The following is a 22,060-nucleotide window of genomic DNA, read 5'->3' as shown; positions in this document are numbered from 1 at the left end:
GGTGAAGGGGCGTCGCTGTCTGATTATCGACCCTGGAAATCAAGCCATACGCCTGAAGGTTCACTGGCTGCTCCACAACCTGCTAGATGAGGATGTGTGCGAGGCCTTGGAACCTTACGGCGTTGTTAAGGAGATTACGCGGGAGCGGTGTCGCGTTAAGGTCTGCAAGACAAGAGTTCTTCAACACGGCTTGTCACCTTGGTACTGCGGAAAGGCCTAACCGTGGACGACGTGCCACATTTGCTGCGTGTCGCAGGCGAGGAGGCATTGGTTGTCGCGCCAGGCCGAGCTGCGCTCTGCCTTCGGTGCCGGAACACAGGGCATATACGGCGTGAATGTCGCGTTCCACGCTGCGCGCTCTGCCGGCGTTATGGACACGATGAGTCACAATGCGTTAAAACGTATGCGAGTGTGACGGGCCCTGCAGAGAAGGAAGAAGTGGCGGAACTCCTTATGGACGAAGCCGAAGTCGAGGAAGTATGCCCTGGTGACGCGCAGAATGTGAAAGTACAGGAGACGCCCCCTGAACTGACGCCCCCTGAGCAACTTGACTCGCGAGCGGGCGATAGGCAAGAGAAAGTGAAGGAAGGCAGCGACTCGCAAAAGGCACAGAGCTCCGGGGATCAAGACAGCGAAGGGCCACAGTATGAAGAAATGGACGTAGCTTCCACCAGTGGAAGTGTGACGAAGAGGAGTCGTGACCAAGCGACTGGTGAACAAGACCACACAGGAGACCCTACAAGCGAGGAACCACCGCCAAAGGCTGTGGTTACAAGGCGGCCAACTTTCCGACCAAAGCCGAACATTCCGCCGGATAGAAAACCGGCGGTCACGACACTCGTGTAGGACGCCAGCCCATGCCTTTCATGGCGAATGGGCGATGAACCACGCACAATGGATACGAAGACGAGGAGGCGGATGTACTGCGTATCTGAGGTACGCATCCAAACCACAATTGAAAAGTGCAGTGTTGTATGTTTGCCTTATTGTACGCGTGATTCGATTAGCCTAGGATAGCGCGCGAGGGGTGTGTGGAACCGTGCGATTAGTTTGCTCCAAATTATTATGGTAGGAGATTTGGTTAGAGGACTGCGTGTTGCAACCGTTAACGTTCGAGGTCTTGCCGCAAGACGAAAGCAGTACCAAGTTAATCGCCTATGTGCTGAGAATCAATTGGATCTTGTAGCAATACAGGAAACAAAGGTTGAAAGCGAAGAACAAACTGATCGCATGGTGGCACCTTTTAGAACATACTACAACGCATGCGTATGCCATTCCGTGGGTACGTCCGGTGGCTGTCTTCTTTTGGTGCGGAAAAGTTTGGATATTACAGAGCAATTTCTCAAGGTTAATGAAACTGGACGGCTTATTGTGTATGATTTTTCTTTTAGCGGTTATCAATGGAGACTGATTTGTGTGTATGTGCCGAACGATATGCAGGAGAGAAGTGCCTTTTTCGCAGAGCTTGAACAGTATCTCAAGTGTGAAAGATGTTATATTGTTGGGAGATTTCAACTGCGTATGCTATACCGATGATCGCGCTAAGCGAACCTTCGTGCGCGATAAAAGTGCTCTTTTGCTAAATACCCTGGTCCAGAAATATGACATGGAAGATGTTGGCCGCTTATTAATGAGCGCCACACAACCAAAATACACGCATTTTCAACGTGACAGTCATGCGAGGTTGGATAGAGTGTATGTATCGCTTGCTATAGTACCAATATGCAGCAACTATGGTGTGATACCAGTCTCCTTCAGTGATCACAGTATGGTACACTTTGAAATTGGGTCCCGACCGAAAGAACGTAAATTCAACTGGTACCTATGGAAATTTAATAGGAAGCTTCTTGAAGATGAGTGCTTCGTTAAAAAAGTACAAGAGGAAATTGAAAAAATGCTAGCTAAGGAGCCAGCGCACTATGCGGAAGCGTGGGAGGACCTAAAGATCAAGGTTAAAATGATAGCGATAGAAAGGGGTAGCGTGAAGAGCCACAATGAAAAAATGAAAGAAAAAGAGCTGCAACGACAACTTGAACTGCTGCTTGAAATGGAGAGTGCCGAACCAGGAATGTTTACAGGACATATCAGTAAAGTGAAGAAAGAACTAGAAGCTATTGACGATGAAAAATATCGGGCTGCTACAGTCCGGGCAAGAGCCGAAAGTTTTTGGGTCGATGAGCGGCCAAATAAACGCGCGCTGGCAGACGAAAAGCGATACGCCCTTAAAAAGGAAATCAAACAAATAGTGTACGATGATCAGATAACTTCAGAGTGTGAAATGATCAAACGTGCTTTTGAAGAACATTACCGCAAAATATTTGGTTACAAGAGATCGGTTGACCTGGGCTTTCAAACAAACTTTTTGAAGGCCATCCCACGACTGGATAAAGAGGAAACAGAAAGATTAGAAGAGACGATCAGCAAGCGAGAAATTGAACACGCGATAGAACATATGGCTGTAGGAAAAGCGCCGGGGCCGGATGGCCTGGGTGCCAGAATTCTATAAGGCTTTTGCGCCTGCGTTATCACAGATATTGTATCATGTCTTCGCGGACGCGTACGACAAAAAACATCTACCGCCGTCTTTTCGAAGTGCCCACATGGTTTTAATTCCGAAAACAGATGACCGTGAGGAGCTACTGTCAGTAAGTTCATATAGGCCAATAAGTCTAACCAACTGTGATTACAAAGTGTTAATGAAGATTCTTGGGAACAGGTTACAAACTGTGATAAAAGACTTGGTGGGACCACATCAAACATGTGGTATAAAAGGACGTACTATCTGTACGAACACTCATGTAGCTCGCAGTGCCTTTGAATGTGTTGACGCTTTTGCTGGCCGAGTTGCCTTGTTACAGCTCGACTTAGCAAAGGCCTTCGATAGAGTGTCGCACGAAGTACTTTTTTTTATACTTAACCATGTAAACGTAGGTGATGTTATTATGCAGGGAGTTAAAATGGCATATCAGGACTGTACTACACAGGTTATAATTAACAAAAGCCTTAGTCAAAGAATACCTGTCAAATCAAGTGTTCCGCAAGGGTGTCCACTAAGCCCTTTACTTTTTGCATTATACCTTGAGCCTTTCTGTTTGGCTGTAATCAGTAACGAAAATATTAGAGGGTTTAGACTACAGATGACTGAAGTGAAGGTGCTGGCCTACGCGGACGATATCGCTGTTTTTTGTGATGACCAAAAAAGCGTCCAGGAAGTTGTTCGAGTCACAAAGGCATACTGCAAGCAATCAGGATCGGAGATCAACTGGGATAAAAGCGTTGGTATATGGCACGGCAACTGGGACGTAACGCCAGAACACTTCGCTTCGACACGGTGGACGACTACACCTGTGAAGTACCTGGGAGTGCAGCTACAGCACTACAGAGATACTAAAGATTATTGGCTTGAAGAAACTGACAAGATGAGGGAAAAAACAAGCAGCTGGACTGGCCGAGGCCTCTCAATGTTCGGACGTGCCAGTGCATGTAATTTGTTTTTAGTTGCCAGAGTATGGTATGTTTTGCAAATTATGTACATGACTAGGATGTGTGTGCAAAAGATTCATAGGGTTTTCGCTGTGTTTATATGGGGTTCAACTTTTGAACGCGTCAGTCGCACCAATTTATTTCGGTCAGTCCGCAGTGGCGGACTAGGGCTTGCTCACCTGTATATCAGGCAGCTTGTGTCGCGTTTCTTCTTTTTACGAGAGCAAAGTGACGAGTTCTTACGCACGGTGATACAGGTTCGACTGGCAAGTGCCCTACCAGAATTCGTCATAACGTGCACTGAATACAGTGGGCAAGGTGTGACTGGGTATATGCGTGAGGTGATTATGTCGTTTCGGTTATTACGTGCACGATTTTCTTTGGAATATTTGTCTAACATTGCAAAGAGGAAGCTGTACAAAGACTTAATCGATGTAATGTTGCCTACACCAATATACAGAGCTGTTAACTGTGGAGGTCCAGGAAATGACGTTTTGAAGCGTGTGAGAAAGATGCCCGTTAATTCCACAGTAAAATCTTTCTTCTTTAAGCTACATACCAATTGTTTGCCGGTTAAAACGTGGTTACACGAAAAAGGTATTTACGTGCCATGGAGTGTTGACTGCTCACTCTGTAAAAAACCGGAGACTATCGATCACACATTCATAGATTGTTGGGACGCTGTCTTCCATTGGGACATTTTACAGAGAACACTTAAAAAAGAACTTCCAATTACACCAATTGGTATACGGTTTCTGCCCACAGATAATAGTGATGGAACACCTTGCGATATGTTCATGCTCCTGAGCCTCCACAGCTTATGGAAAACATGGATGGCAGTACGCCATGTCGATGTGAAAGTTTGTTCGGTGCGGGAAAATTTTATTGCAAGCATTGCAAATCTAAGAGCACAGTATCGTGCGCAAGCCGACCCTCCTGAGTGGGTGGCTATTCTAGATGAACTCGTAAACTTTAAGCATTTTTAATATGACCATGTACTTTTAGTGTGAGTGATTTGTTTGTATATATATGTATATGTGTGTTCATTTGGTGTCAAAGCAGGCAATAAAGAAAAAAAAAGCAGTCGTGGCCGAGCGGTTAAGGCGATGGACTAGAAATCCATTGGGGTCTCCCTGCACAGGTTCAAATCCTGTCGACTGCGTAAATACTCGTTTTTTACCAGCAACGTGACATAAGTTTACCATTTCTGTAGGGGAAGGCCATTCAGGGCACACGTAATTACAGCACTCTGTAAGTGATGTCTGATAATTTTGAAAGGTTTGGCACACATTTAACCGCAACGCAAGTAAGCAAAACAAAAGGAAGTTGACCTAATTTGTACTGAGTACTGACGAGGCTATGTGCACAGCTATGAGCGGCAGTCGTGGCCGAGCGGTTAAGGCGATGGACTAGAAATCCATTGGGGTCTCCCCGCATAGGTTCAAATCCTGTCGACTGCGTAAATACTCGTATTTTACCAGCAACGTGACATAAGTTTACCATTTCTGTAGGGGAAGGCCATTCAGGGCACACGTAATTACAGCACTCTGTAAGTGATGTCTGATATTTTTGAAAGGTTTGGCACACATTTAACCGCAACGCAAGTAAGCAAAAGAAAAGGAAGTTGACCTAATTTGTGTGGTGGGAGGGTTCGAGCCGAGGCGGCCGAGGAGGCAGGCTGAAGCCCGAGGGCCGCGGAGTAAAGACACACGCTCCGAGTCCCCAGCAGAAGTGCCCCCGTTTATTCACAGCACAGCCTTTATATGCTACATCCTATAGAGGGCGCCTCATAATCGGCTTAGCACTCGCGCCCTCTACATCCCCCCTTTTGGGAAAGTAACAGAAAGCAACCCCTTGCTCTCAGGTATACAACGTAATGACAAATGTCTCATGGCACGTTCTACAAGTTCAGCCGCACCGGCGGCCTAACACAACGTCCAGACCGAGTGCGTACAACTGACCCAGGCGGTCTTGAGGGAGTAGCCGGGGCAACCGGTGGCGATGCAACTGGTAGAGGAGTAAGTGCCCTGGGAGTTGGACTGCTGCACACAGGCTCTGGGCGAGTTGGAGTCTGTGGCAGGCTTTCAGATCCTCGTGTCCGTGGACTGGAGCTGCCGAGGTCTAGACCACCTGATGACGGAGACTGCTGCGGAACCAGATGTCTCCGGTTGCGGACGAGAGCACCTGCATCCGTCTGGACCACGTAGGAGCGTGGACGCTGCGCTGGGCTAAGAACAGTGCCAGCACAATCTGTGTCGCGAATCCACACTCTCTCTCCCTCCTCCAGGGGCCGCAAATCTTGTGCAGCATGTCGACGGTCAAAATCTTGACGCTGGCGACGTCGTTGGGTAGTGTCACGCCGGTGGAAGTCGGCAGCGTTAGGTGGTTCTGGAAGCAACGCGGCCATGGGGACCGGAAGGCGAGTCCTGAGGCTGCGCCCCATGAGCAGCTGAGCAGGGCTGTGCCCGGTCACGCCAGGTGCGTTGCGGTATGCCAAGAGGGCCAAAGGCCAGTCCGGAGACTTCTTGAAGAGTTCCTTAACCGTCCGCACCATACGCTCGACTTCCCCATTAGACTGCGGGTACCTGGGACTGCTGGTGACGTGGGAGAATCCGTAGCTCTGGGCGAAGACGCGGAATTCTGCCGACGAAAATTGAGGCCCATTATCGCTGACGAGGGTCTCTGGGATCCCATGCCTTGCGAAGACACTTTTGATGATGGAGATCACCGCTGTAGACGTCGTCGAGCGAAGGGACAGCACTTCAGGGTACCTCGAGTAGTAATCTACGAGGAGAAGGTAGTCGGCTTCTTCGTGATGAAATATGTCCACCCCGACTCGCTCCCAGGGACGGCTAGGCGTCACGGTAGGCAGCAGTGGCTCTGCTCGCTGGACCCGCGTGGTAGCACAGTTGGGACAGTTCTCCACCATTGTCTTGATCTGACTCCCCATGGTCGGCCACCAGACAGCTCCCCTGGCGATGGCGCGGCAACGGTTCACTCCGAGGTGTCCGTCATGGATGAGGGAGAGGACGTGCTTCCGCAGAGAAGCGGGCACCAGCAGGCGTCCACCGCAGAGGAGAAGGCCGTCACCAATACTGAACTCGGCCCGATGAGCCCAGAACTGAGCCATGCTGAGAGGCAGATTCTCTTTCCTAGGCCACCCTTGCTCACAGTACAACTTGAGCTGCGCGCACTCCCCATCTGCAGCCTGGTGAGCTCGGAAGTCGTCGAGGAGGACTGCAAATGTAGGAGGGATAGCACGGAGTGCTTCTTGAACGTACAGCTCCACCTTGTCAACAGCTGGAGTCGCTGGCAGCTGGACGACTGGGTCCCTTGAGAGTGCATCTGCGGTGGCCAGCTGTTTCCCAGGAACGTACTTGACATCAAACTGGTACTGGAGAAGGCGGATGCGGAAGCGCTGGATTCGTGGTGGCATGAGATCGAGATCCGCGGTTCCTAGGAGCTGTACTAACGGCTTATGGTCGGTCTCGAGGGTGAAACGAAGACCCCGAAGAAACTCGTCGAATCGGTTGATGGCCCAGGTGGCAGCCAGTGCCTCCTTTTCGATCTGGCTGTACCTCCGTTCCGTTTCAGTCAGCGCTCGAGAGGCGTATGCAACTGGTCGGCGCTCCCCTGATGGCTGGTCTTGAAGGAGGACAGCACCCAACCCGAAGGAACTGGCATCTGCGGAGACTGTCGTCAACAGTGCAGGGTTGTACCTTGCGAGGCAGATGTCCGACGACAGCATGCTCTTGAGCTTTTCAAATGCTGAAGCCTGCGCTGGTCCCCATGTCCAGGCTGCAAGCTTGTTCAGGAGACTTCTGATTGGCGCAGTCGTTTGAGAGAGGCCCGGGAGGAAGCGACCGACATGGTTGAGCATACCGAGAAAACGTTGGACACCATGAACGTCCTGAGGAGCTGGCATGCGCTGAATGGCGGCCACTTTCTCTGGATCCGGAGTGATGCCATTGGCACCGACGACAACGCCAAGGAACCGCACGCTGGACACGCCGAAAGTGCACTTGGCAGCGTTGAGGGTGACCCCCGCTTGTTGGAGGCGACCAAGGACTGCCTGGAGGCGTTGGTCGTGTTCTTCTGTGGTGCGGCCAAACACAAGGATGTCGTCCATAAGGTTAACAACACCAGCCAACCCTTCCAGCAGGCGAGACATCTGACGCTGGAAGTATTCCGGGGCCGATGTTATGCCGAATGGGAGGCGGCAGTAGCAATACCTGCCAAACGGAGTGATGAAAGTCGTGTACTTCTGGGAGTCGCGCGCCAGGCGTACTTGGTGGAAGCCTGAAGTTGCGTCCAACTTCGAGAAAACGCGTGCGTCACCGAGAAGTCCGAGGGTTTGGTCGACGGTCGGGAGTACGTGGCGTTCACGCAGAACGACTTGGTTGAGTTTGGTCAAATCAACGCACAGGCGGTAACCCCCCGCTGGCTTCGGGACGACGACAAGTCCCGCGCACCAGTCCGTCGGTTCGTCGACGCACCGGATCACGCCCTCCTGCTCCATCTTGTCGAGCTCCTTTTTGACTACGTCTCGTAGCGGTATCGGGATACGCCGGGCTGTGCTGAGGGCATACGGTACCGCGTCAGGCTTGATACGTATCGTGTACTCTTCCGGAAATGTGCCCAGGCCGGTGAAAAGGGCTGGAGGGACTTCACGAGGTGGTGCGTCCGGCAGAGCTGGTGCGACGGCGCCGACAAACTTGACGACCCCAAGGGCAACGATAGCGGGATAGCCGAGAAGTGGCTGCTCTTGTCCCGCAACGACGTAGAGGCGCTCGTTGACTTGCCTGCCTCTCCAAGACAGCGCCGCGTCGAAGGTGCCGAGAAGCTTCAGGGCTTGTTTCCCGGGTCCGAAAAGTTCTTCGCCTCGCGGCTTATCGAGGACGGCTGGGCAGCCGGGAAACGTGCGCGGAACCACCGAGACGTCGGCTCCAGAGTCCACTTTGAAGACGAGAGGGTTCCCGTTGACACGCACCTCAACGTACCGCCCGTTGCGGGCCACCGCCGCGACGGAGTGGAGCTCGACGGATCCGAGGCGCTTCCCTGAGCGACATACCGCCGCGAAGTGGCCTCGCTTCTTGCAGTGGTTACAGACCGCTTTGGCCGCTGGACAGTCAGACCGTCGGTGAAACTCGTGACCGCAAAATCCGCATTGCCTACTTAGGCCTAGGCCGCATTTCAAAGCCTCGCCAGCTCTGTTGCTCGAGTGCGAACCGTCGGGTCGGTCACGTGACGCTAAGTCAGCAAAGTTGCCAGAGTCCCGTCTATTGCGTCGTCCGCGTGCACGCTGCGCGGGTTTACGCGAAGTCGCCGCGTCCACGTGAGCTGCCGTAAGCGGGTGCCCAGCGGTGAGGGACAGGCGTTGTCTTTCGCGTTCGGCGTCTTCGTGCTGACGAGCTTGCACGAGTGCGTCGTCCAGGGAAAGGCTCGGAGTGCGGCACAGCTTGTCTGAAAGGCGAGAATCCGCCAAACCCACGACGAAACGGTCGCGAACAAGACGCTCTTCAACGGCAGGTGACGGGTAGTTACACTTGCGTACCATGTTCCGAAGGGCCGTGAAGAAACTGTCGACGGTTTCGCCTGGCTCTTGCGTCCGCTTGTGGAACCGAGAGCTCTCGTACACCTCGTTTACGGGGTGCACGAAGTAGCTTGTGAGCCGCCGGGTGACTTCCGCGTAGGACTTGTACGCCTCTTCATCGGACGTGAGAGAACTGAGGACAATGCGTGCACGGGGGCCCATACAGTAGAGGAGAGTCCTAACCCTCGTCTCGTCCGGGGCTGCGTGCATGCCGGTGGCGAAGGCATAGTCCTCAAATTGCCGTAACCAGGGCAGCCACTCGCCGACATCGTCGAAGGGGAACGGAGCGGGACTCCGGAGACTGGCGGCAGCGAGAGCAGGAACTGGAGCGTCTTTGTTAGCCATGGCAAGTCGCGGGAACCACGCATCCCACTTCTGACACCATGTGGTGGGAGGGTTCGAGCCGAGGCGGCCGAGGAGGCAGGCTGAAGCCCGAGGGCCGCGGAGTAAAGACACACGCTCCGAGTCCCCAGCAGAAGTGCCCCCGTTTATTCACAGCACAGCCTTTATATGCTACATCCTATAGAGGGCGCCTCATAATCGGCTTAGCACTCGCGCCCTCTACAATTTGTACTGAGTACTGACGAGGCTATGTGCACAGCTATGAGCGGCAGTCGTGGCCGAGCGGTTAAGGCGATGGACTAGAAATCCATTGGGGTCTCCCCGCACAGGTTCAAATCCTGTCGACTGCGTAAATACTCGTTTTTTACCAACAACGTGACATAAGTTTACCATTTCTGTAGGGGAAGGCCATTCAGGGCACACGTAATTACAGCACTCTGTAAGTGATGTCTGATAATTTTGAAAGGTTTGGCACACATTTAACCGCAACGCAAGTAAGCAAAAGAAAAGGAAGTTGACCTAATTTGCACTTAGTACTGACGAGGCTATGTGCACAGCTATGAGCGGCAGTCGTGGCCGAGCGGGGGATTCTACTTCCGGCCGTGATAGCAAACGGACGCTTCTGGAATGGGCTCCGCCGGAGCGGTATCAGCGGCCCAGGTGGGCCGCGGAAACAGGTTTTTTGCTGATGACACCCAGGACTATCAAGTTGTTGTGCCGTCGCTGCCAACAGGTACAGATAGAATCACGCTTGTCTAGAGCAGTCGAGCGGCCGGCTGCGGGCTGCAACAGCGCCACGTACCGGCAGTCGCTGGGTTCGAGATACGTTGGATGCAAGCGCCAAAAGCCTGCACGCGACATGTGCACTTGCGGCCTATCTGCGATGTCAGCCTGTAAATTTGATCATACGAGATAGTCAGTCATCTTACTTTCTTTTTCTTCTCCTTTTTTTTGTTTTTTGCTTGCTGTCGCTTGTGGAACGACCACTGTCCGTGATAAGCGTGGATGTGCAACGGAATGCATGCACTGGCTCTGTGAGAACTACACATGATTCAAGATACAAAATGGCAATGATTCATCGGCGTCTCGGTGAATGGTGACATCAACGCCAATTGGCACATGAAGTGATAGACGCATACGACGACTGACGCGAAGTAAAACGCATTTTTTGCTCTGTTATCAGCTGCGGTGCCGGCTGCACGCGACGAAGCAGGCAGCGAATAAGTGCAGATTCCGCCCACCCACGTTCTTGAAAAAATCTACAGGCCGATAATAGAAATGGCCGCGAGAAGCCATGCCGCATGCAGGCTTTTGGCGCTTGCATCCAACATATCTCGAACCCAGCGACTGCCGGTAAGCGGCGCTTCTGCAGTCCGCAGCCGGCCGCTCGACTGCTCTAGACAAGTGTGATTCTATCTGTACATCTGTTGCGAATACTGTTTTTCTTCACGGGGACTTGAAAGCCAGGCCTTATCGTGTAGAAGATTTTCGGGACATGTTGGTTCATCTTGGAGTGCTCCCTGAAGTAATAGCTTTGGGGGCGTTCCAGATGAACCACGTTTGGGCCGTCACGTTCAAAAGTGCCGAAGCTACTAAGAAGATGGTAGGAATCGGTGAAGTACGGGTCAAGAAGAAACGGTGCCTTGTGGTTGACCCCGAAAATCAAGAAGTGCGTATAGAGCTCTACTGGGTACTACATAATGTAGCAGACGAAGAAGTGCGTTCTGCTCTGGCACTGTACGGGAAAGTGAGTGATATCTACAAGGAGCGCTGGCGAGTGCATGGAATAGCTGACAAGGGCTCGTCAACGCGCACAGTTGGTCTGAAGCTCAAGCCTGGTGTGACGCTAGAAGATTTACCCCATCAGTTGCGGGTTGCAGGAATCATGGCTCTACTCGTCGCACCGGGACGCCCCCCGCTATGCTTGAGGTGCCATGCCACGGGTCATATCAGGCGTGACTGCCGGGTACCGCGGTGTGCTTAGTGTCGCCGATATGGCCATGATGAAAGCAGCTGCGTGCGAACCTACGCAAACGTGGCGGGTGTCAAAGCGAACGAAGAAATATCGACGGAACATCCAATGGACGAGGCAGACGCGGCTGAAGCTACCCCCGAGGCAGACAGCGCGCGAATTCCTGGTGCGGCTAGCACCGCCCACGTGAAGCAAAAGGATGCAACCTTTACTGAGGAAGTGACCGCCAACATTTCGACCGAGGCTGCAGAGTCATTGGTGACGGGCGCCCCAACGAGCCAAGACAATGCACCTGGCGTGAGGGTCGAGGAAGACCCTGTAACTACAGACGTCAATATGAGTAGTGCCAGTAGCCTTGCGTCAAAACGACTCCATGAAGAAGGCAAAGACGGGCACGCGACCGACCAGATTGCAACGGATGAGCCGCCTGTGAAGACACCTATTCGAAGGGCTACATTGAAATTCACACCGAAAATACTGCTCGAGCCACGGCCCGAGCGGAAACCGCCGGCCCCGCCGGCGACGTGACGTGACGTCTTTTTTTTTTCTTTCAACCGGAATATAGCAGCGGAGTTGACCTGAAGAGACAATTCGTCGACGCCGCCACGGCAAAATCAAAGTTGGAATCAAAATGGCTGGAGTGACTTGGATATGCTTTATAAATGTGAGTGGGTTGTCGTCTTGTATTAAGCAAGGTACTACCATGCGGTTCTGTGTAGCGTAAAAAAAATGGCAATTACTCTTCAAACACCTCTTTACGTGGGCACCCTTAATGTGCGGGGCTTGTCGACGCGGAGGAAGCAATACCAGCTGAATCGACTTTTTATGGAAAATGAGCTGGACGTAATTGCCATACAGGAGACAAAGATTGGAAGTGAAGAAGGAACAAACCGCATGGGGGGGGGGGGTTGAACTTTTTAGGACGTACTACAATGTAAACGTTTCGCATGCAATTGGTACCGCCGGTGGTTGTGCGCTGTTTGTGAAGCACTCCACAGGAATATCTGTTGACAGTGTGTACACGTGTGACACTGGGCGGCTTATTGTATGTGACATAACGTTGCAGGCCCAGAATTTCCGAATAGTTGGTTTATATGCCCCAAACGTAGCAAATGAGCGCAGATTGTTTTTCGAAAGTGTTGAACATTATCTGACCTGTGACACGACTGTTATAATGATGGGGGACTTTAACTGTGTCTGCACAGTAGAGGATAGGGCAAGAGTTTCCGTGATACGGGATGCGAGTGTATCAGTATTAAACTCACTGACTGTAGAACACCAATTAGAAGATGTAGCGTACTTCCTATCAAACGGTACATTGCCTCGGTTCACCCACTACCAGCGGGACAGCCAAGCTAGACTGGACCGAATCTATGTTTCGGCAGATTTGGCGCTCTTTTCCAATAAATACGATGTTAAAAACGTTTCTTTTAGCGACCATAGCTTGGTTATATGTACGCTAGGCCCGAGGAAACCAGCGAAGTTTAACTGGGAGCTGTGGAAATGCAATGTTAAGATCCTCGATGATGAGGTATATGTGCAGGAAATAAAAGGAAAAATTGGAGATCTACTGGAAAGTGAACCGGCGTGTTACGCTGAAGCATGGGAAGATTTCAAACAAAACGCGTAAATTTCAGCTATCGAAAGCGCCGGCGCCTTGCGTAGACAGCAAAGGAAAGAATAAACACAGCTGCAAAGTCAGCTTGACTTTTATTTAAATGCAGAAACTGCAGCTCCGGGTACCTTTGCCAGAGAAATAAAAGAAGTTAAAAGCAAACTAGAAGTAATTAATACAGAAAGATACAGAGGAGCAGTAGTACGCGCACGTGCGGAAAAAATATATATGGGTGAAAACCCGACCAAACGTGCTCTATCAGACGAAAAAAGCTATGCGTCGCGGAACGAAATAAAAGCGATAATGTAAAGAGATGAAGTTGTGCGAGACGAGAAACTGATACGACGCGCTTTTGTCGATTATTATCAAGAATTGCTTGGCCACGAACCACAGATTGAGGAAGGATTTCGATGCGATTTCTTGAGGCTCATGCCAAAACTAGCAGAAGAATTTAAAACGAACCTCGAAGCTCCAATCAACGTTGCAGAAATTGAGTGGGCGATCGGTGATTTGAGTGCAGGGAAATCACCAGGCCCTGATGGTTTGGATTCAGAATTCTACAAGGCGTTTAAGACGGAAATAGCAGTTGTCCTCCTTAACGTTATAATTCAGGCATACAGAAGAAAGAAGTTACCCCCTTCTTTCAGGCAGAGCGATGTTGTACTTTTTCCAAAAGCAGACGATCCAGCTGCATTGCTGTCAGTACGAGCGTATCGACCAATAAGTCTAACGAACACGGACTACAAGATTTTCGCTGAAGTTTTAAGCAGAAGACTTCAAAGCGTTATAACCAAACTTGTAGGGCCACATCAGACTTGCGGCATAAAAGGAAGGTCCATTCTGACCAACATACAAGTGGCTAGAACAGTCCTGGAGTGCTGCGATGCCTACTGCGGGAAAGTCGCGATGTTACAACTCGACTTAGAGAAGGCATTCGACAGAGTTGCGCATAAAGTCCTTTTCAACATTATAGAATATATCAATGTCGGGACTGTCTTGATGGAAGGTATAACAATGTGTTATGCGGACATTTCTAGCAGGATTAAAGTTAATAAATCAGTAACTGCCAGTTTCCAGATAAAGTCCTCTGTTAGGCAAGGATGCCCATTGTCTCCTTTACTGCTTGCGCTGTACCTGGTGCCTTTCTGTTTGAAAATCATGTCGTTCAGGGCAATAAAAGGTTTTAAGTTGAGGACAAGCGAAGTTAAGCTACTCACATACGCTGAAGACATTTCTGTTTTCTGTACTGACCAAGCAAGTGTCAGGAACGCGGTGAGTGTCGCGACGAGTTTTTGTAAAATGACAGGCAGCGTTATCAATTGGGACAAATCGTTGGGCCTTTGGCATGGGGATTGGGATGACACCCCTGCAGTCTTTCAAAACATGCAGTGGACGGTTTCACCAACGAAATACCTCGGGGTGCCTTTAAATCACTACAGAGACACTAATGACTATTGGAAAAATGAAGCAGAGCAAATAAAGGAAAAATCTACCAAGTTTGGAGGGAGAGACCTATCTATATTTGCAAGGTCAACAGTGTGTAACCTGTTTCTGGTAGCCAAGATCTGGTATGTTCTTCAAGTATTGTGTGCGACGAAAGCAAGCATTCAAAGGCTGCACCGGGTGCTTGCAGTGTATATATGGGGTTCAACATGGGAGCGTACAAGTCGCACAAATTTATTCCGCTCCTTGAAAAGCGGCGGACTATGACTGGGCTTGGAGCATTTGTTTTTAAAACAGGTAGTGTCCAGATTCGTCTTTGTGCGGGGCCAAAGCAACGGTTTCCTACGTACTGTTATTCAAATGAGATTATATGATGTTATGCCGGCGTTTATTGTGTCATCTGATCGGGTTAAAGGGCCGAAAGTACGAGGCTTCCTGCGAGAAGTCGTCTGGTCTTACCAGTTCCTCGTGGCACGGATCTCGTTGGAATACCTCAGCAGCGTCACTCGAAAAAAACTGTATAAAGATGTTGTTGATGTATCTATGCCAGAACCATTGTATCGCTCCATGTTTCCAACAGGGGCTGGCAAAGACGTACTGAAAAGGGTGAAGCGGATGCCAGTACGATTTACGGTTAAAACGTTTTTCTTTCACTTGCACACCGGAACTCTGCCCGTTAAACCGTGGTTAGAGCAGAAGGGTATTTTTGTGCCTTGGACGATAAATTGCTTACTGTGCAAAAAGCCGGAAACTATCGACCATATTTTCCTTGATTGTGAAGATTCCACCTTCTTATGGGACATACTGCAGCGCACCTTGAAAAAAGATTTGCCGCTTACCCCATATGGCATCCGCTTCCTCCCAACCGCAAACGATAAAGGAGTGCCGTATGACATGTTTATGGCGCTGTCTTCATAGCATATGGAAAACAAGAATGACAGTGCACCATGCCGACTTAAACCCCCAGCCTGCCAGAGAATATTTCAATGAAGGCATCGCCTTTATTCGTGAGATATTTAAAGCGCAGAATGATCCACCAGAATGGATGCCGGTATTAGATGCTCTTGTTAACCTGAAGCGGTTTTAATTACCCACGTTTGCCGAAAGCAGGCAAGCGTTTTTAATTACAGAATGTAGCATGTATTAGTGATTTTTTTGTTTTGTATCATTCCTGGGAAAGGAAATAAAGAAAAAATAAAGCAGTCGTGGCCTAGCGGTTAACGCGATGGACTAGAAATCCATTGGGGTCTCCCCGCACAGGTTCAAATCCTGTAGACTGCGTAAATACTTTTTTGTTTTACAAGCAACATGACATAAGTTTACCATTTTTGTAGGGGAAGGCCATTCTGGGCACACGTAATTACAGCGCTCTGTAAGTGATGTCCGATAACTTTGAAAGGTTTGGCGCACGGTTAACCGCAACGCAAGTAAGCAAAACAAAAGGAAGTTGACCTAATTTCTACTGAGTACTACGAGGCTGTGTGTGCAGGTGTTAACAGCAGTCGTGGCCGAGGATTCCACTTCCGGGCACCGTAGTGAACGGACGTGTGTGTCATGTGCTCCCAAGGAGCGGTGGTTGCGGCTACGAACAGCCGCGGTAACAGGATGGACGGAACGGATGCCGAAGGATATCAAGTTATGTTGCCTACACTGCCTTCAGGTCGTAGTGTTTTCAACACTTCATTTTTGCATGCGGATGTTCGTGCAAGGCCCTACCGAGTCGAACATTTCCGGGATACGTTGGCACGTCTGGAATTGCTCCCCGATGTGATAGCGTTGGGGGCTTATCAAATGAGCCACGTGTGGGCGGTGACATTCAAGAGCACAGAAGGCATGAAGAAAGCTTTGGCTTGTGGCGAAATGGAAGTGAAGGTCCAACGTTGTTTGGTTATCGACCCGGCGAACCAGGACGTGCGTCTCAAGCTTCATTGGCTTCTCTTTAACGTTGCCGACGATGACGTGCGTGTAGCACTTGCTCCGTACGGGAAAGTGACCGACGTCACTAAGGAAAAGTGGAGGGTTCAAGGAATCCAGGACAAGGGGTCGACGACGCGCGTCGTGCGCCTCAAGCTCCATAATGGCATTAAGGTGGACGACCTTCCACATCAGCTGCGCGTCGCCGGTGACATGGCCCTTCTTGTCGCGCTTGGAAGAGCGCCACTATGCCTGCGGTGCCATATCCGACGTGAGTGCCGAGTTCCTCGCTGCACGCACTGCCGGCGTTTTGGACACGAAGAAAGTGAGTGCGTGAAGACGTACGCAAGTGTCGCAGGGCCGGTTGGAGGAGATGACACAGCAGAACTCGTCATGGACGAGGCCGACGCTGAGGAAGCTGCAAGTGAAGCAACGCCGAAGGTTGAGGGGCATGAGGCGGAAACGTCAGCCCCGCCCGACAAGCTGCAAGATACAAGAACCGGCGACGAAAGCCCAAAGATGACCGACACAGTAGGTGACGCCACGGGCGCTCTCAAAGTGCATGACGTCCCAGCGCAGTCACCGTCATGCGATGAGCCGACAGTCATGGACGTAAGCGAGGCAGCAAGCGGCGCCACTGTCAGCAAGCGCGGCCACGATGCGACGTTGGACGAGAACGAAGCCCTGATTGCAGGGAACTCCGACGGACCGCCGCCAAAGGCGGCCATCACCCGGCGGTCACTGATCAGACCGCGGCCGAATATACCACCGGACCGTAAGGCGGCAGGCACGCCACCGACGTAGCCGCGAGCGCGTGTGCCCCGCGGTATCTCTTCTAGACATCTAAAAGACCCAGCCAAACCCAAAAGACGATGGAGAACAACAATAAGGACACGAGCTGCGCCTTCCGAAGACTACCCAGGCAGCTACGGGAGGTTCGTACAAGAGGCCAAGGCAGCACCGACCCCAGACGCATGAGGTGGGTGCCATGCGGTTCGTTTGTTCTGCACAAACTACGTTGATGGACCAAAACACTGCACTTCGTCTTGCTACCCTAAATGTTCGCGGTCTTTGTGCCAGAAAGCTGCAATACCAGCTTAGCCGGCTTTACTCGGAAACAGATATTGATATAGCGGCGGTGCAGGAAACGAAGATCACAGTGTACACCCTCCGTGCCCTCCACCCCTCCTCGTCTCCTTCTCTCCAACGCCGTGCCGTCTGCCACCGACCGCGCCGCCCCCCCTGTGAACGGCGAGGAGACCCATGACCTCGCCCGTGCGCGTGACTCAGAGTGCGTGCGCAAGGCAGGCTCCAACCCCCCTCGCCACAGTCAACAACACGGCGCGTCGTCTGCTAGTAACCACGCTGCTCCAACACGAAGTGACGCCGTGATGACTGACTCTGCGCATGCGCGCGGCTCCTTTCAAGGGCGCGTCGAGAACCTCCCTCCTCCTCGCATCTCTCCAGCCGGGGCAAAACAAAACATTCCCAACGCCGGGCCTCTCCCGTCACAAAAAGCGCCCGCCTCTTCCCTTCACGAGTGCAACAAACCTCGTACACAGAGCTGCGCTCTCGGGCCAATTCGCCCCCTCATTGAGGACGCCTTCTCCCAAACGGACTACGCTCGTGTTACCCCCTGGCAATCTGACACAACAAGCCAAAGGGTATCCCCTCCTGCCGATGGTACGGCCACCAGTCCCCCTGCATCATCTCGGCCCACCGAAGACAGTAACCAAACCACTGTCAAGGAGGTTACCCCTCCCAACCAAGAACTCTCACGTGCACCCAGACAACGGCGCCGCCGCTATCAGCCGCTCCAGCGCGAACAGCCTCGGCCACAGGACGCCGCTCCTGCCAACCCACCTGAAACTATTCTCTTCAGGCCCAAATCAAGAACAGCGAACTTCATGTCCGCCACAAAGGACGCCATCGCGGCCCAACTCTCCAGAGTACCTGGTGCTAAGCGTGTCCGCATTAACCTTCGAGGCAACGTTGTTGCCGTGGACTGTGAACCCGGTGCCGATTCTTCACCACTCCTGGCTGTTGCTACCATTTGCGGTGTCGATGTGAAGGCCAAAGCTGCCAACAACAAAAACGTCTGCACGGGCGTCGTCTTCGGTGTCGACCCCACCTTCGATTGCGACACTCTCGCACAAAATATCGAAAGCTCGGCCCCTATTGTCGCCTGTTCGCGCAGCGGCCGCAACCTGGTAGTCAAATTCGCCGGCAGTGCAGCGCCTTCGGAAGTTGCTCTCTTCAAACAGCAACGACCTGTGCGCCCACGACGCCCCCGCCCACTCCAATGCACCAACTGCGGGAGGTACGGCCACGTTGCACCCACCTGCACAGGGCAGTCTCGCTGCCTCCGCTGCGGCGGCTCGCACAGCATGGCGGAATGCAAGGCCTCCCACCCCAAATACATTAACTGCAACGGCCGCCACATAGCCACCGAACCTCGCTGCCCCCGCTGGCAACAAGAGCGGAAAGTTGCGGAAATCATGGCCGCAGCTCCACAGCCCATCTCCCGCCGTGAGGCCGTGAGTGCAGCAAAAAAACTGTCAAGTTCCGCTGCATCCAAAACACAGTCCGAAGCTCGTCCGAGTGCCCACGTTCAGCCCGGCCGCACTTTCAGCCAAGCCCTCACAGGCCAACCTGCCCTGTCGCCACCCCCTCAGCCACAGAACGACAACTCCCCAGGCAGCACATCACATGGGGCCAACTAGGGCCGATGATGGTTTTCAGCCGGCACTGGCTGGGCCGCGAAGGCCCGCCGTTGCCTCTGTAATGCCAGTGCTGGCAAAGCCACTGTAACAGACATCCAGCGCTGGCCCTGCTTTGCCGGTGAATGCCCGTTGATGGCTAGGCCGGGCGTCGCAACTGGCTATCCCGGGCCTGCTTTGCCGTGGGAGTGCCGTCATTGGCTATGCATCTCTAAACATTGGTTAAGAACGTCCGTTCAAAGCTATAGGCATAGCCACATTGTTTAGCAGTTCTGATAGACCCGTAAATATCGGCCTGTCAAACAGAACGGCATTTCAATATTACTTTTCACGCAGCATTCGCTGGCCAATCCCGATTATATATGTTATACAGCCCGCAATATTTATTTGAATTTTTCACCGCACACGCCAACTGCAACGAGATCACTCTGGTATTTTTTTTTTGTTTCTTACTAAGTTCTGCACATTTTTTTCGTTTTATTACAAAGGCTGTTAACTTTCGCGTAATTCTATTTATTGTGTTGAATCATTCGATCGGACATTGTTAACAAGTGGCACAAGGGCACTCCATTATAATGGGTCAATGCGCGCTTGCCGTGTGCATCCTCGATAGGCGTAATAACAAATTCAAGGGGGTATATAATTAAAAAGCATGTGCGCTTACATGTGCGTCGTTTAAGTAGTGTTGCGGGTAGTGAATTTCAAAATACGGCATAACTTTATGGTGCAATCATCTGTACCAGTACAATACAAGGCATTTTGGATGACTGATCCCTATATTACTTTTCTGCATAGAGTGCATATCGAACTGTGCAGTTGTGTCTCCTGTGGCCAGCTTCATTATAGTTATTAAGAACAGGAATGTTCGTGGCCCGCCGCGCCATTCCGAGCCTTTCCCGGAAAACTCTGTCGTGCGTGTTTTTTTTTTTTTTTAATGCCAGATGATTTTTTCAGACCAACGGGCACAGTAGGCGTCAATTCCTCCCCGCAGAAAGAACCGGGGAAAAAAAGAAATGGCGCCATGTTGAAGAAGAGGTTTCTGCTGGGCTATCGGTGCATATTTCTAAAACAAAAAACAGCCAATAGAAGAGACAAGAATGTGAGACAATCCCAACGCTAACTTACAATGAAATGCTTATTTTGCACGACGCCAAATATATCTACACTGAAGAGAAAGGGGAAGGCGGAGAACAGAGACAACGCCACAAGAGATATACGGGGGCGGGAGGGGGGGAGTGAAGAGAAAGGTTTGGTCAGACGACCAAGACGTCTATACAAAGCGCTCTCCGTTGGAAGGAAACAGAAAATAAAGAAAAATAAAAAAAGAACAGGAATGTTCGTGGCCCGCCGCGCCATTCCGAACCTTGACGGATGGCTGAAAGAGTTTAAGTTACCGACCTAGGACTGCGAACGAAGAACGAGGCTAAGATTAAGGAGAATACAGGAAAATAGAATGGGGAAAAAAGAAAATGAACGCTACTGGATAAAAATGTAAGGTACTGAATGAAATTAATTTCTGATTAAAAGTGGCACAAGCATAAAGAAAAAAAAACTGCTAAAATATATATACGTTTTTCAAGTAGGTGAACTCTTTTTGTGAGAGCAACACAGATTTTAATAAATTTTTTGCTGACGTTTGCATTTATATCAGCTAATCAATAAACCTATCGTTTTGACTTTGCAAGGAGGCATACATAAGTTTCGTTATTCCTTATTAAATTCAGGCTCCCACTTGTACCCTCAACGACACACCTCTGGTAACTTCTTCCTCTTGTAGATAAATATCTCGGTATACACATCACACACAACATTTTTGGAATATGCATGATGAGTTTTCAGTTTACCAATGCCAACCGCATGTTTGGTTTCTTGCTCCAAAATTTTCTTCATGGGAAGATTTTATTTTATAAATCTATGGTGGGGTCAATCTTCGAGTACACCAGTTCTGTCTCGCAAGCTCTCGAAAGTGTACAAAACCTTGCCGTCCTTGTTTTGTTACATACAATTACTCACGTGTAGCCAGTGCGTCTTCTACAAAACCATCGCTTGGATTACCTTGTCGCCGTATGCGATCTCGCTTGTGTTTGTTTATTACGATTTATTTTATTACTCCCGCTGCTTAAAGGACACATTTTTCTACCTCCCACCTACGTTTCTTCTCGCAGCGGCCACGTTTGAAGCTTTCTTGTTTATGAAAAGAAAAAAAAAACTGCCTGCTTTTTTTTATTTAAAGCCTTCGGTCTTTGACACTATACTAACATAATTAAGTAAATTAATATGGCGAACTTGAACGATATCCTTGTACTCGCTTTTTGGGCTTCACTCATATGTTATGCGCCGCGTAATGTATTGTCGCGAGGTTTCTTAGATACGGCTGCCGCTCCTATGTGTCTATTCATTTTTTTTTCCGAAGGGGGAAGTTGTATTATTTAACTAGAAGCAAGAAATCCATGGGGGCATGTTAGCAAGTGATGCTGTGCGCCGGACTACCCTTGCGCACACGATGTCTTGCTCTACCGTTCTCCTGGGATAATGAGCGCAAAAAAGGAAATAACGATGAAAACATTCATTGATCACTTTGAGTTGTTCTACAGGTCCATTTTGTCATGTTTTACATTTCAGCTATAATATATAATAAAATCAGCACAAGTGCTACTGCTCCTTCAGCCGCAGCAGCTTTTGGGGGAAAATAAATAAAAGAATAAAAAAAACGTGCGCGTGTCGTTCTTCACTACTATCAGGCGAAGTGACGTCAAAATACCAAGAATGTGTTTCGCTCTCACCACGTTTTCCCTGCGTTCCCTCGCTTTGCAGTGTCGAAGGTATGCGCGGTCTATAATGCGCACAGCCGAGCCTGCGTTGCTAATCAGAACCGGATGGGTGCACAAAGAAGCGTGAATAATGCCCTGCCAAATTTGTTGCTCCCTGCGCGGACCTCGCCCGCTTCCAAAAAAAAAAAAAAAAACCCGTGGTGACTC

At 50.6% G+C, this 22,060-nt stretch overlaps 1 protein-coding gene and 4 non-coding genes across 5 annotated transcripts; 4 read left to right on the top strand and 1 right to left on the bottom strand.

Moving 5' to 3' along the window:
* The first annotated feature begins 4,563 nt into the window (after positions 1-4,563).
* Positions 4,564-4,645, top strand: Trnas-aga (transfer RNA serine (anticodon AGA)). The gene has a single exon. It is a non-coding gene; the product is annotated as a tRNA-Ser (tRNA).
* Positions 4,646-4,861: 216 nt separating this feature from the next.
* Trnas-aga (transfer RNA serine (anticodon AGA)) lies at positions 4,862-4,943 on the top strand. The gene has a single exon. It is a non-coding gene; the product is annotated as a tRNA-Ser (tRNA).
* Positions 4,944-5,383: 440 nt separating this feature from the next.
* Positions 5,384-11,420, bottom strand: LOC125942821 (uncharacterized). The gene is given in 4 exon segments (XM_049661062.1): positions 5,384-5,711; positions 6,372-9,424; positions 9,427-9,550; positions 11,389-11,420. Coding segments are annotated over 4 exon segments (3,537 nt in total).
* Trnas-aga (transfer RNA serine (anticodon AGA)) lies at positions 9,687-9,768 on the top strand. Its single transcript has one exon. It is a non-coding gene; the product is annotated as a tRNA-Ser (tRNA).
* A 4,227-nt stretch (positions 11,421-15,647) lies between the features above and the next one.
* On the top strand, positions 15,648-15,729 carry Trnas-aga (transfer RNA serine (anticodon AGA)). The gene has a single exon. It is a non-coding gene; the product is annotated as a tRNA-Ser (tRNA).
* Positions 15,730-22,060: the final 6,331 nt, after the last annotated feature.

The sequence above is a fragment of the Dermacentor silvarum genome, chromosome 1 (assembly GCF_013339745.2).
Source record: "Dermacentor silvarum isolate Dsil-2018 chromosome 1, BIME_Dsil_1.4, whole genome shotgun sequence".
Taxonomy (NCBI): Eukaryota; Metazoa; Arthropoda; class Arachnida; order Ixodida; family Ixodidae; genus Dermacentor; species Dermacentor silvarum.
Note: the sequence above shows the minus strand (reverse complement) of the source record. Positions and strands in the feature narration are given on the sequence as shown.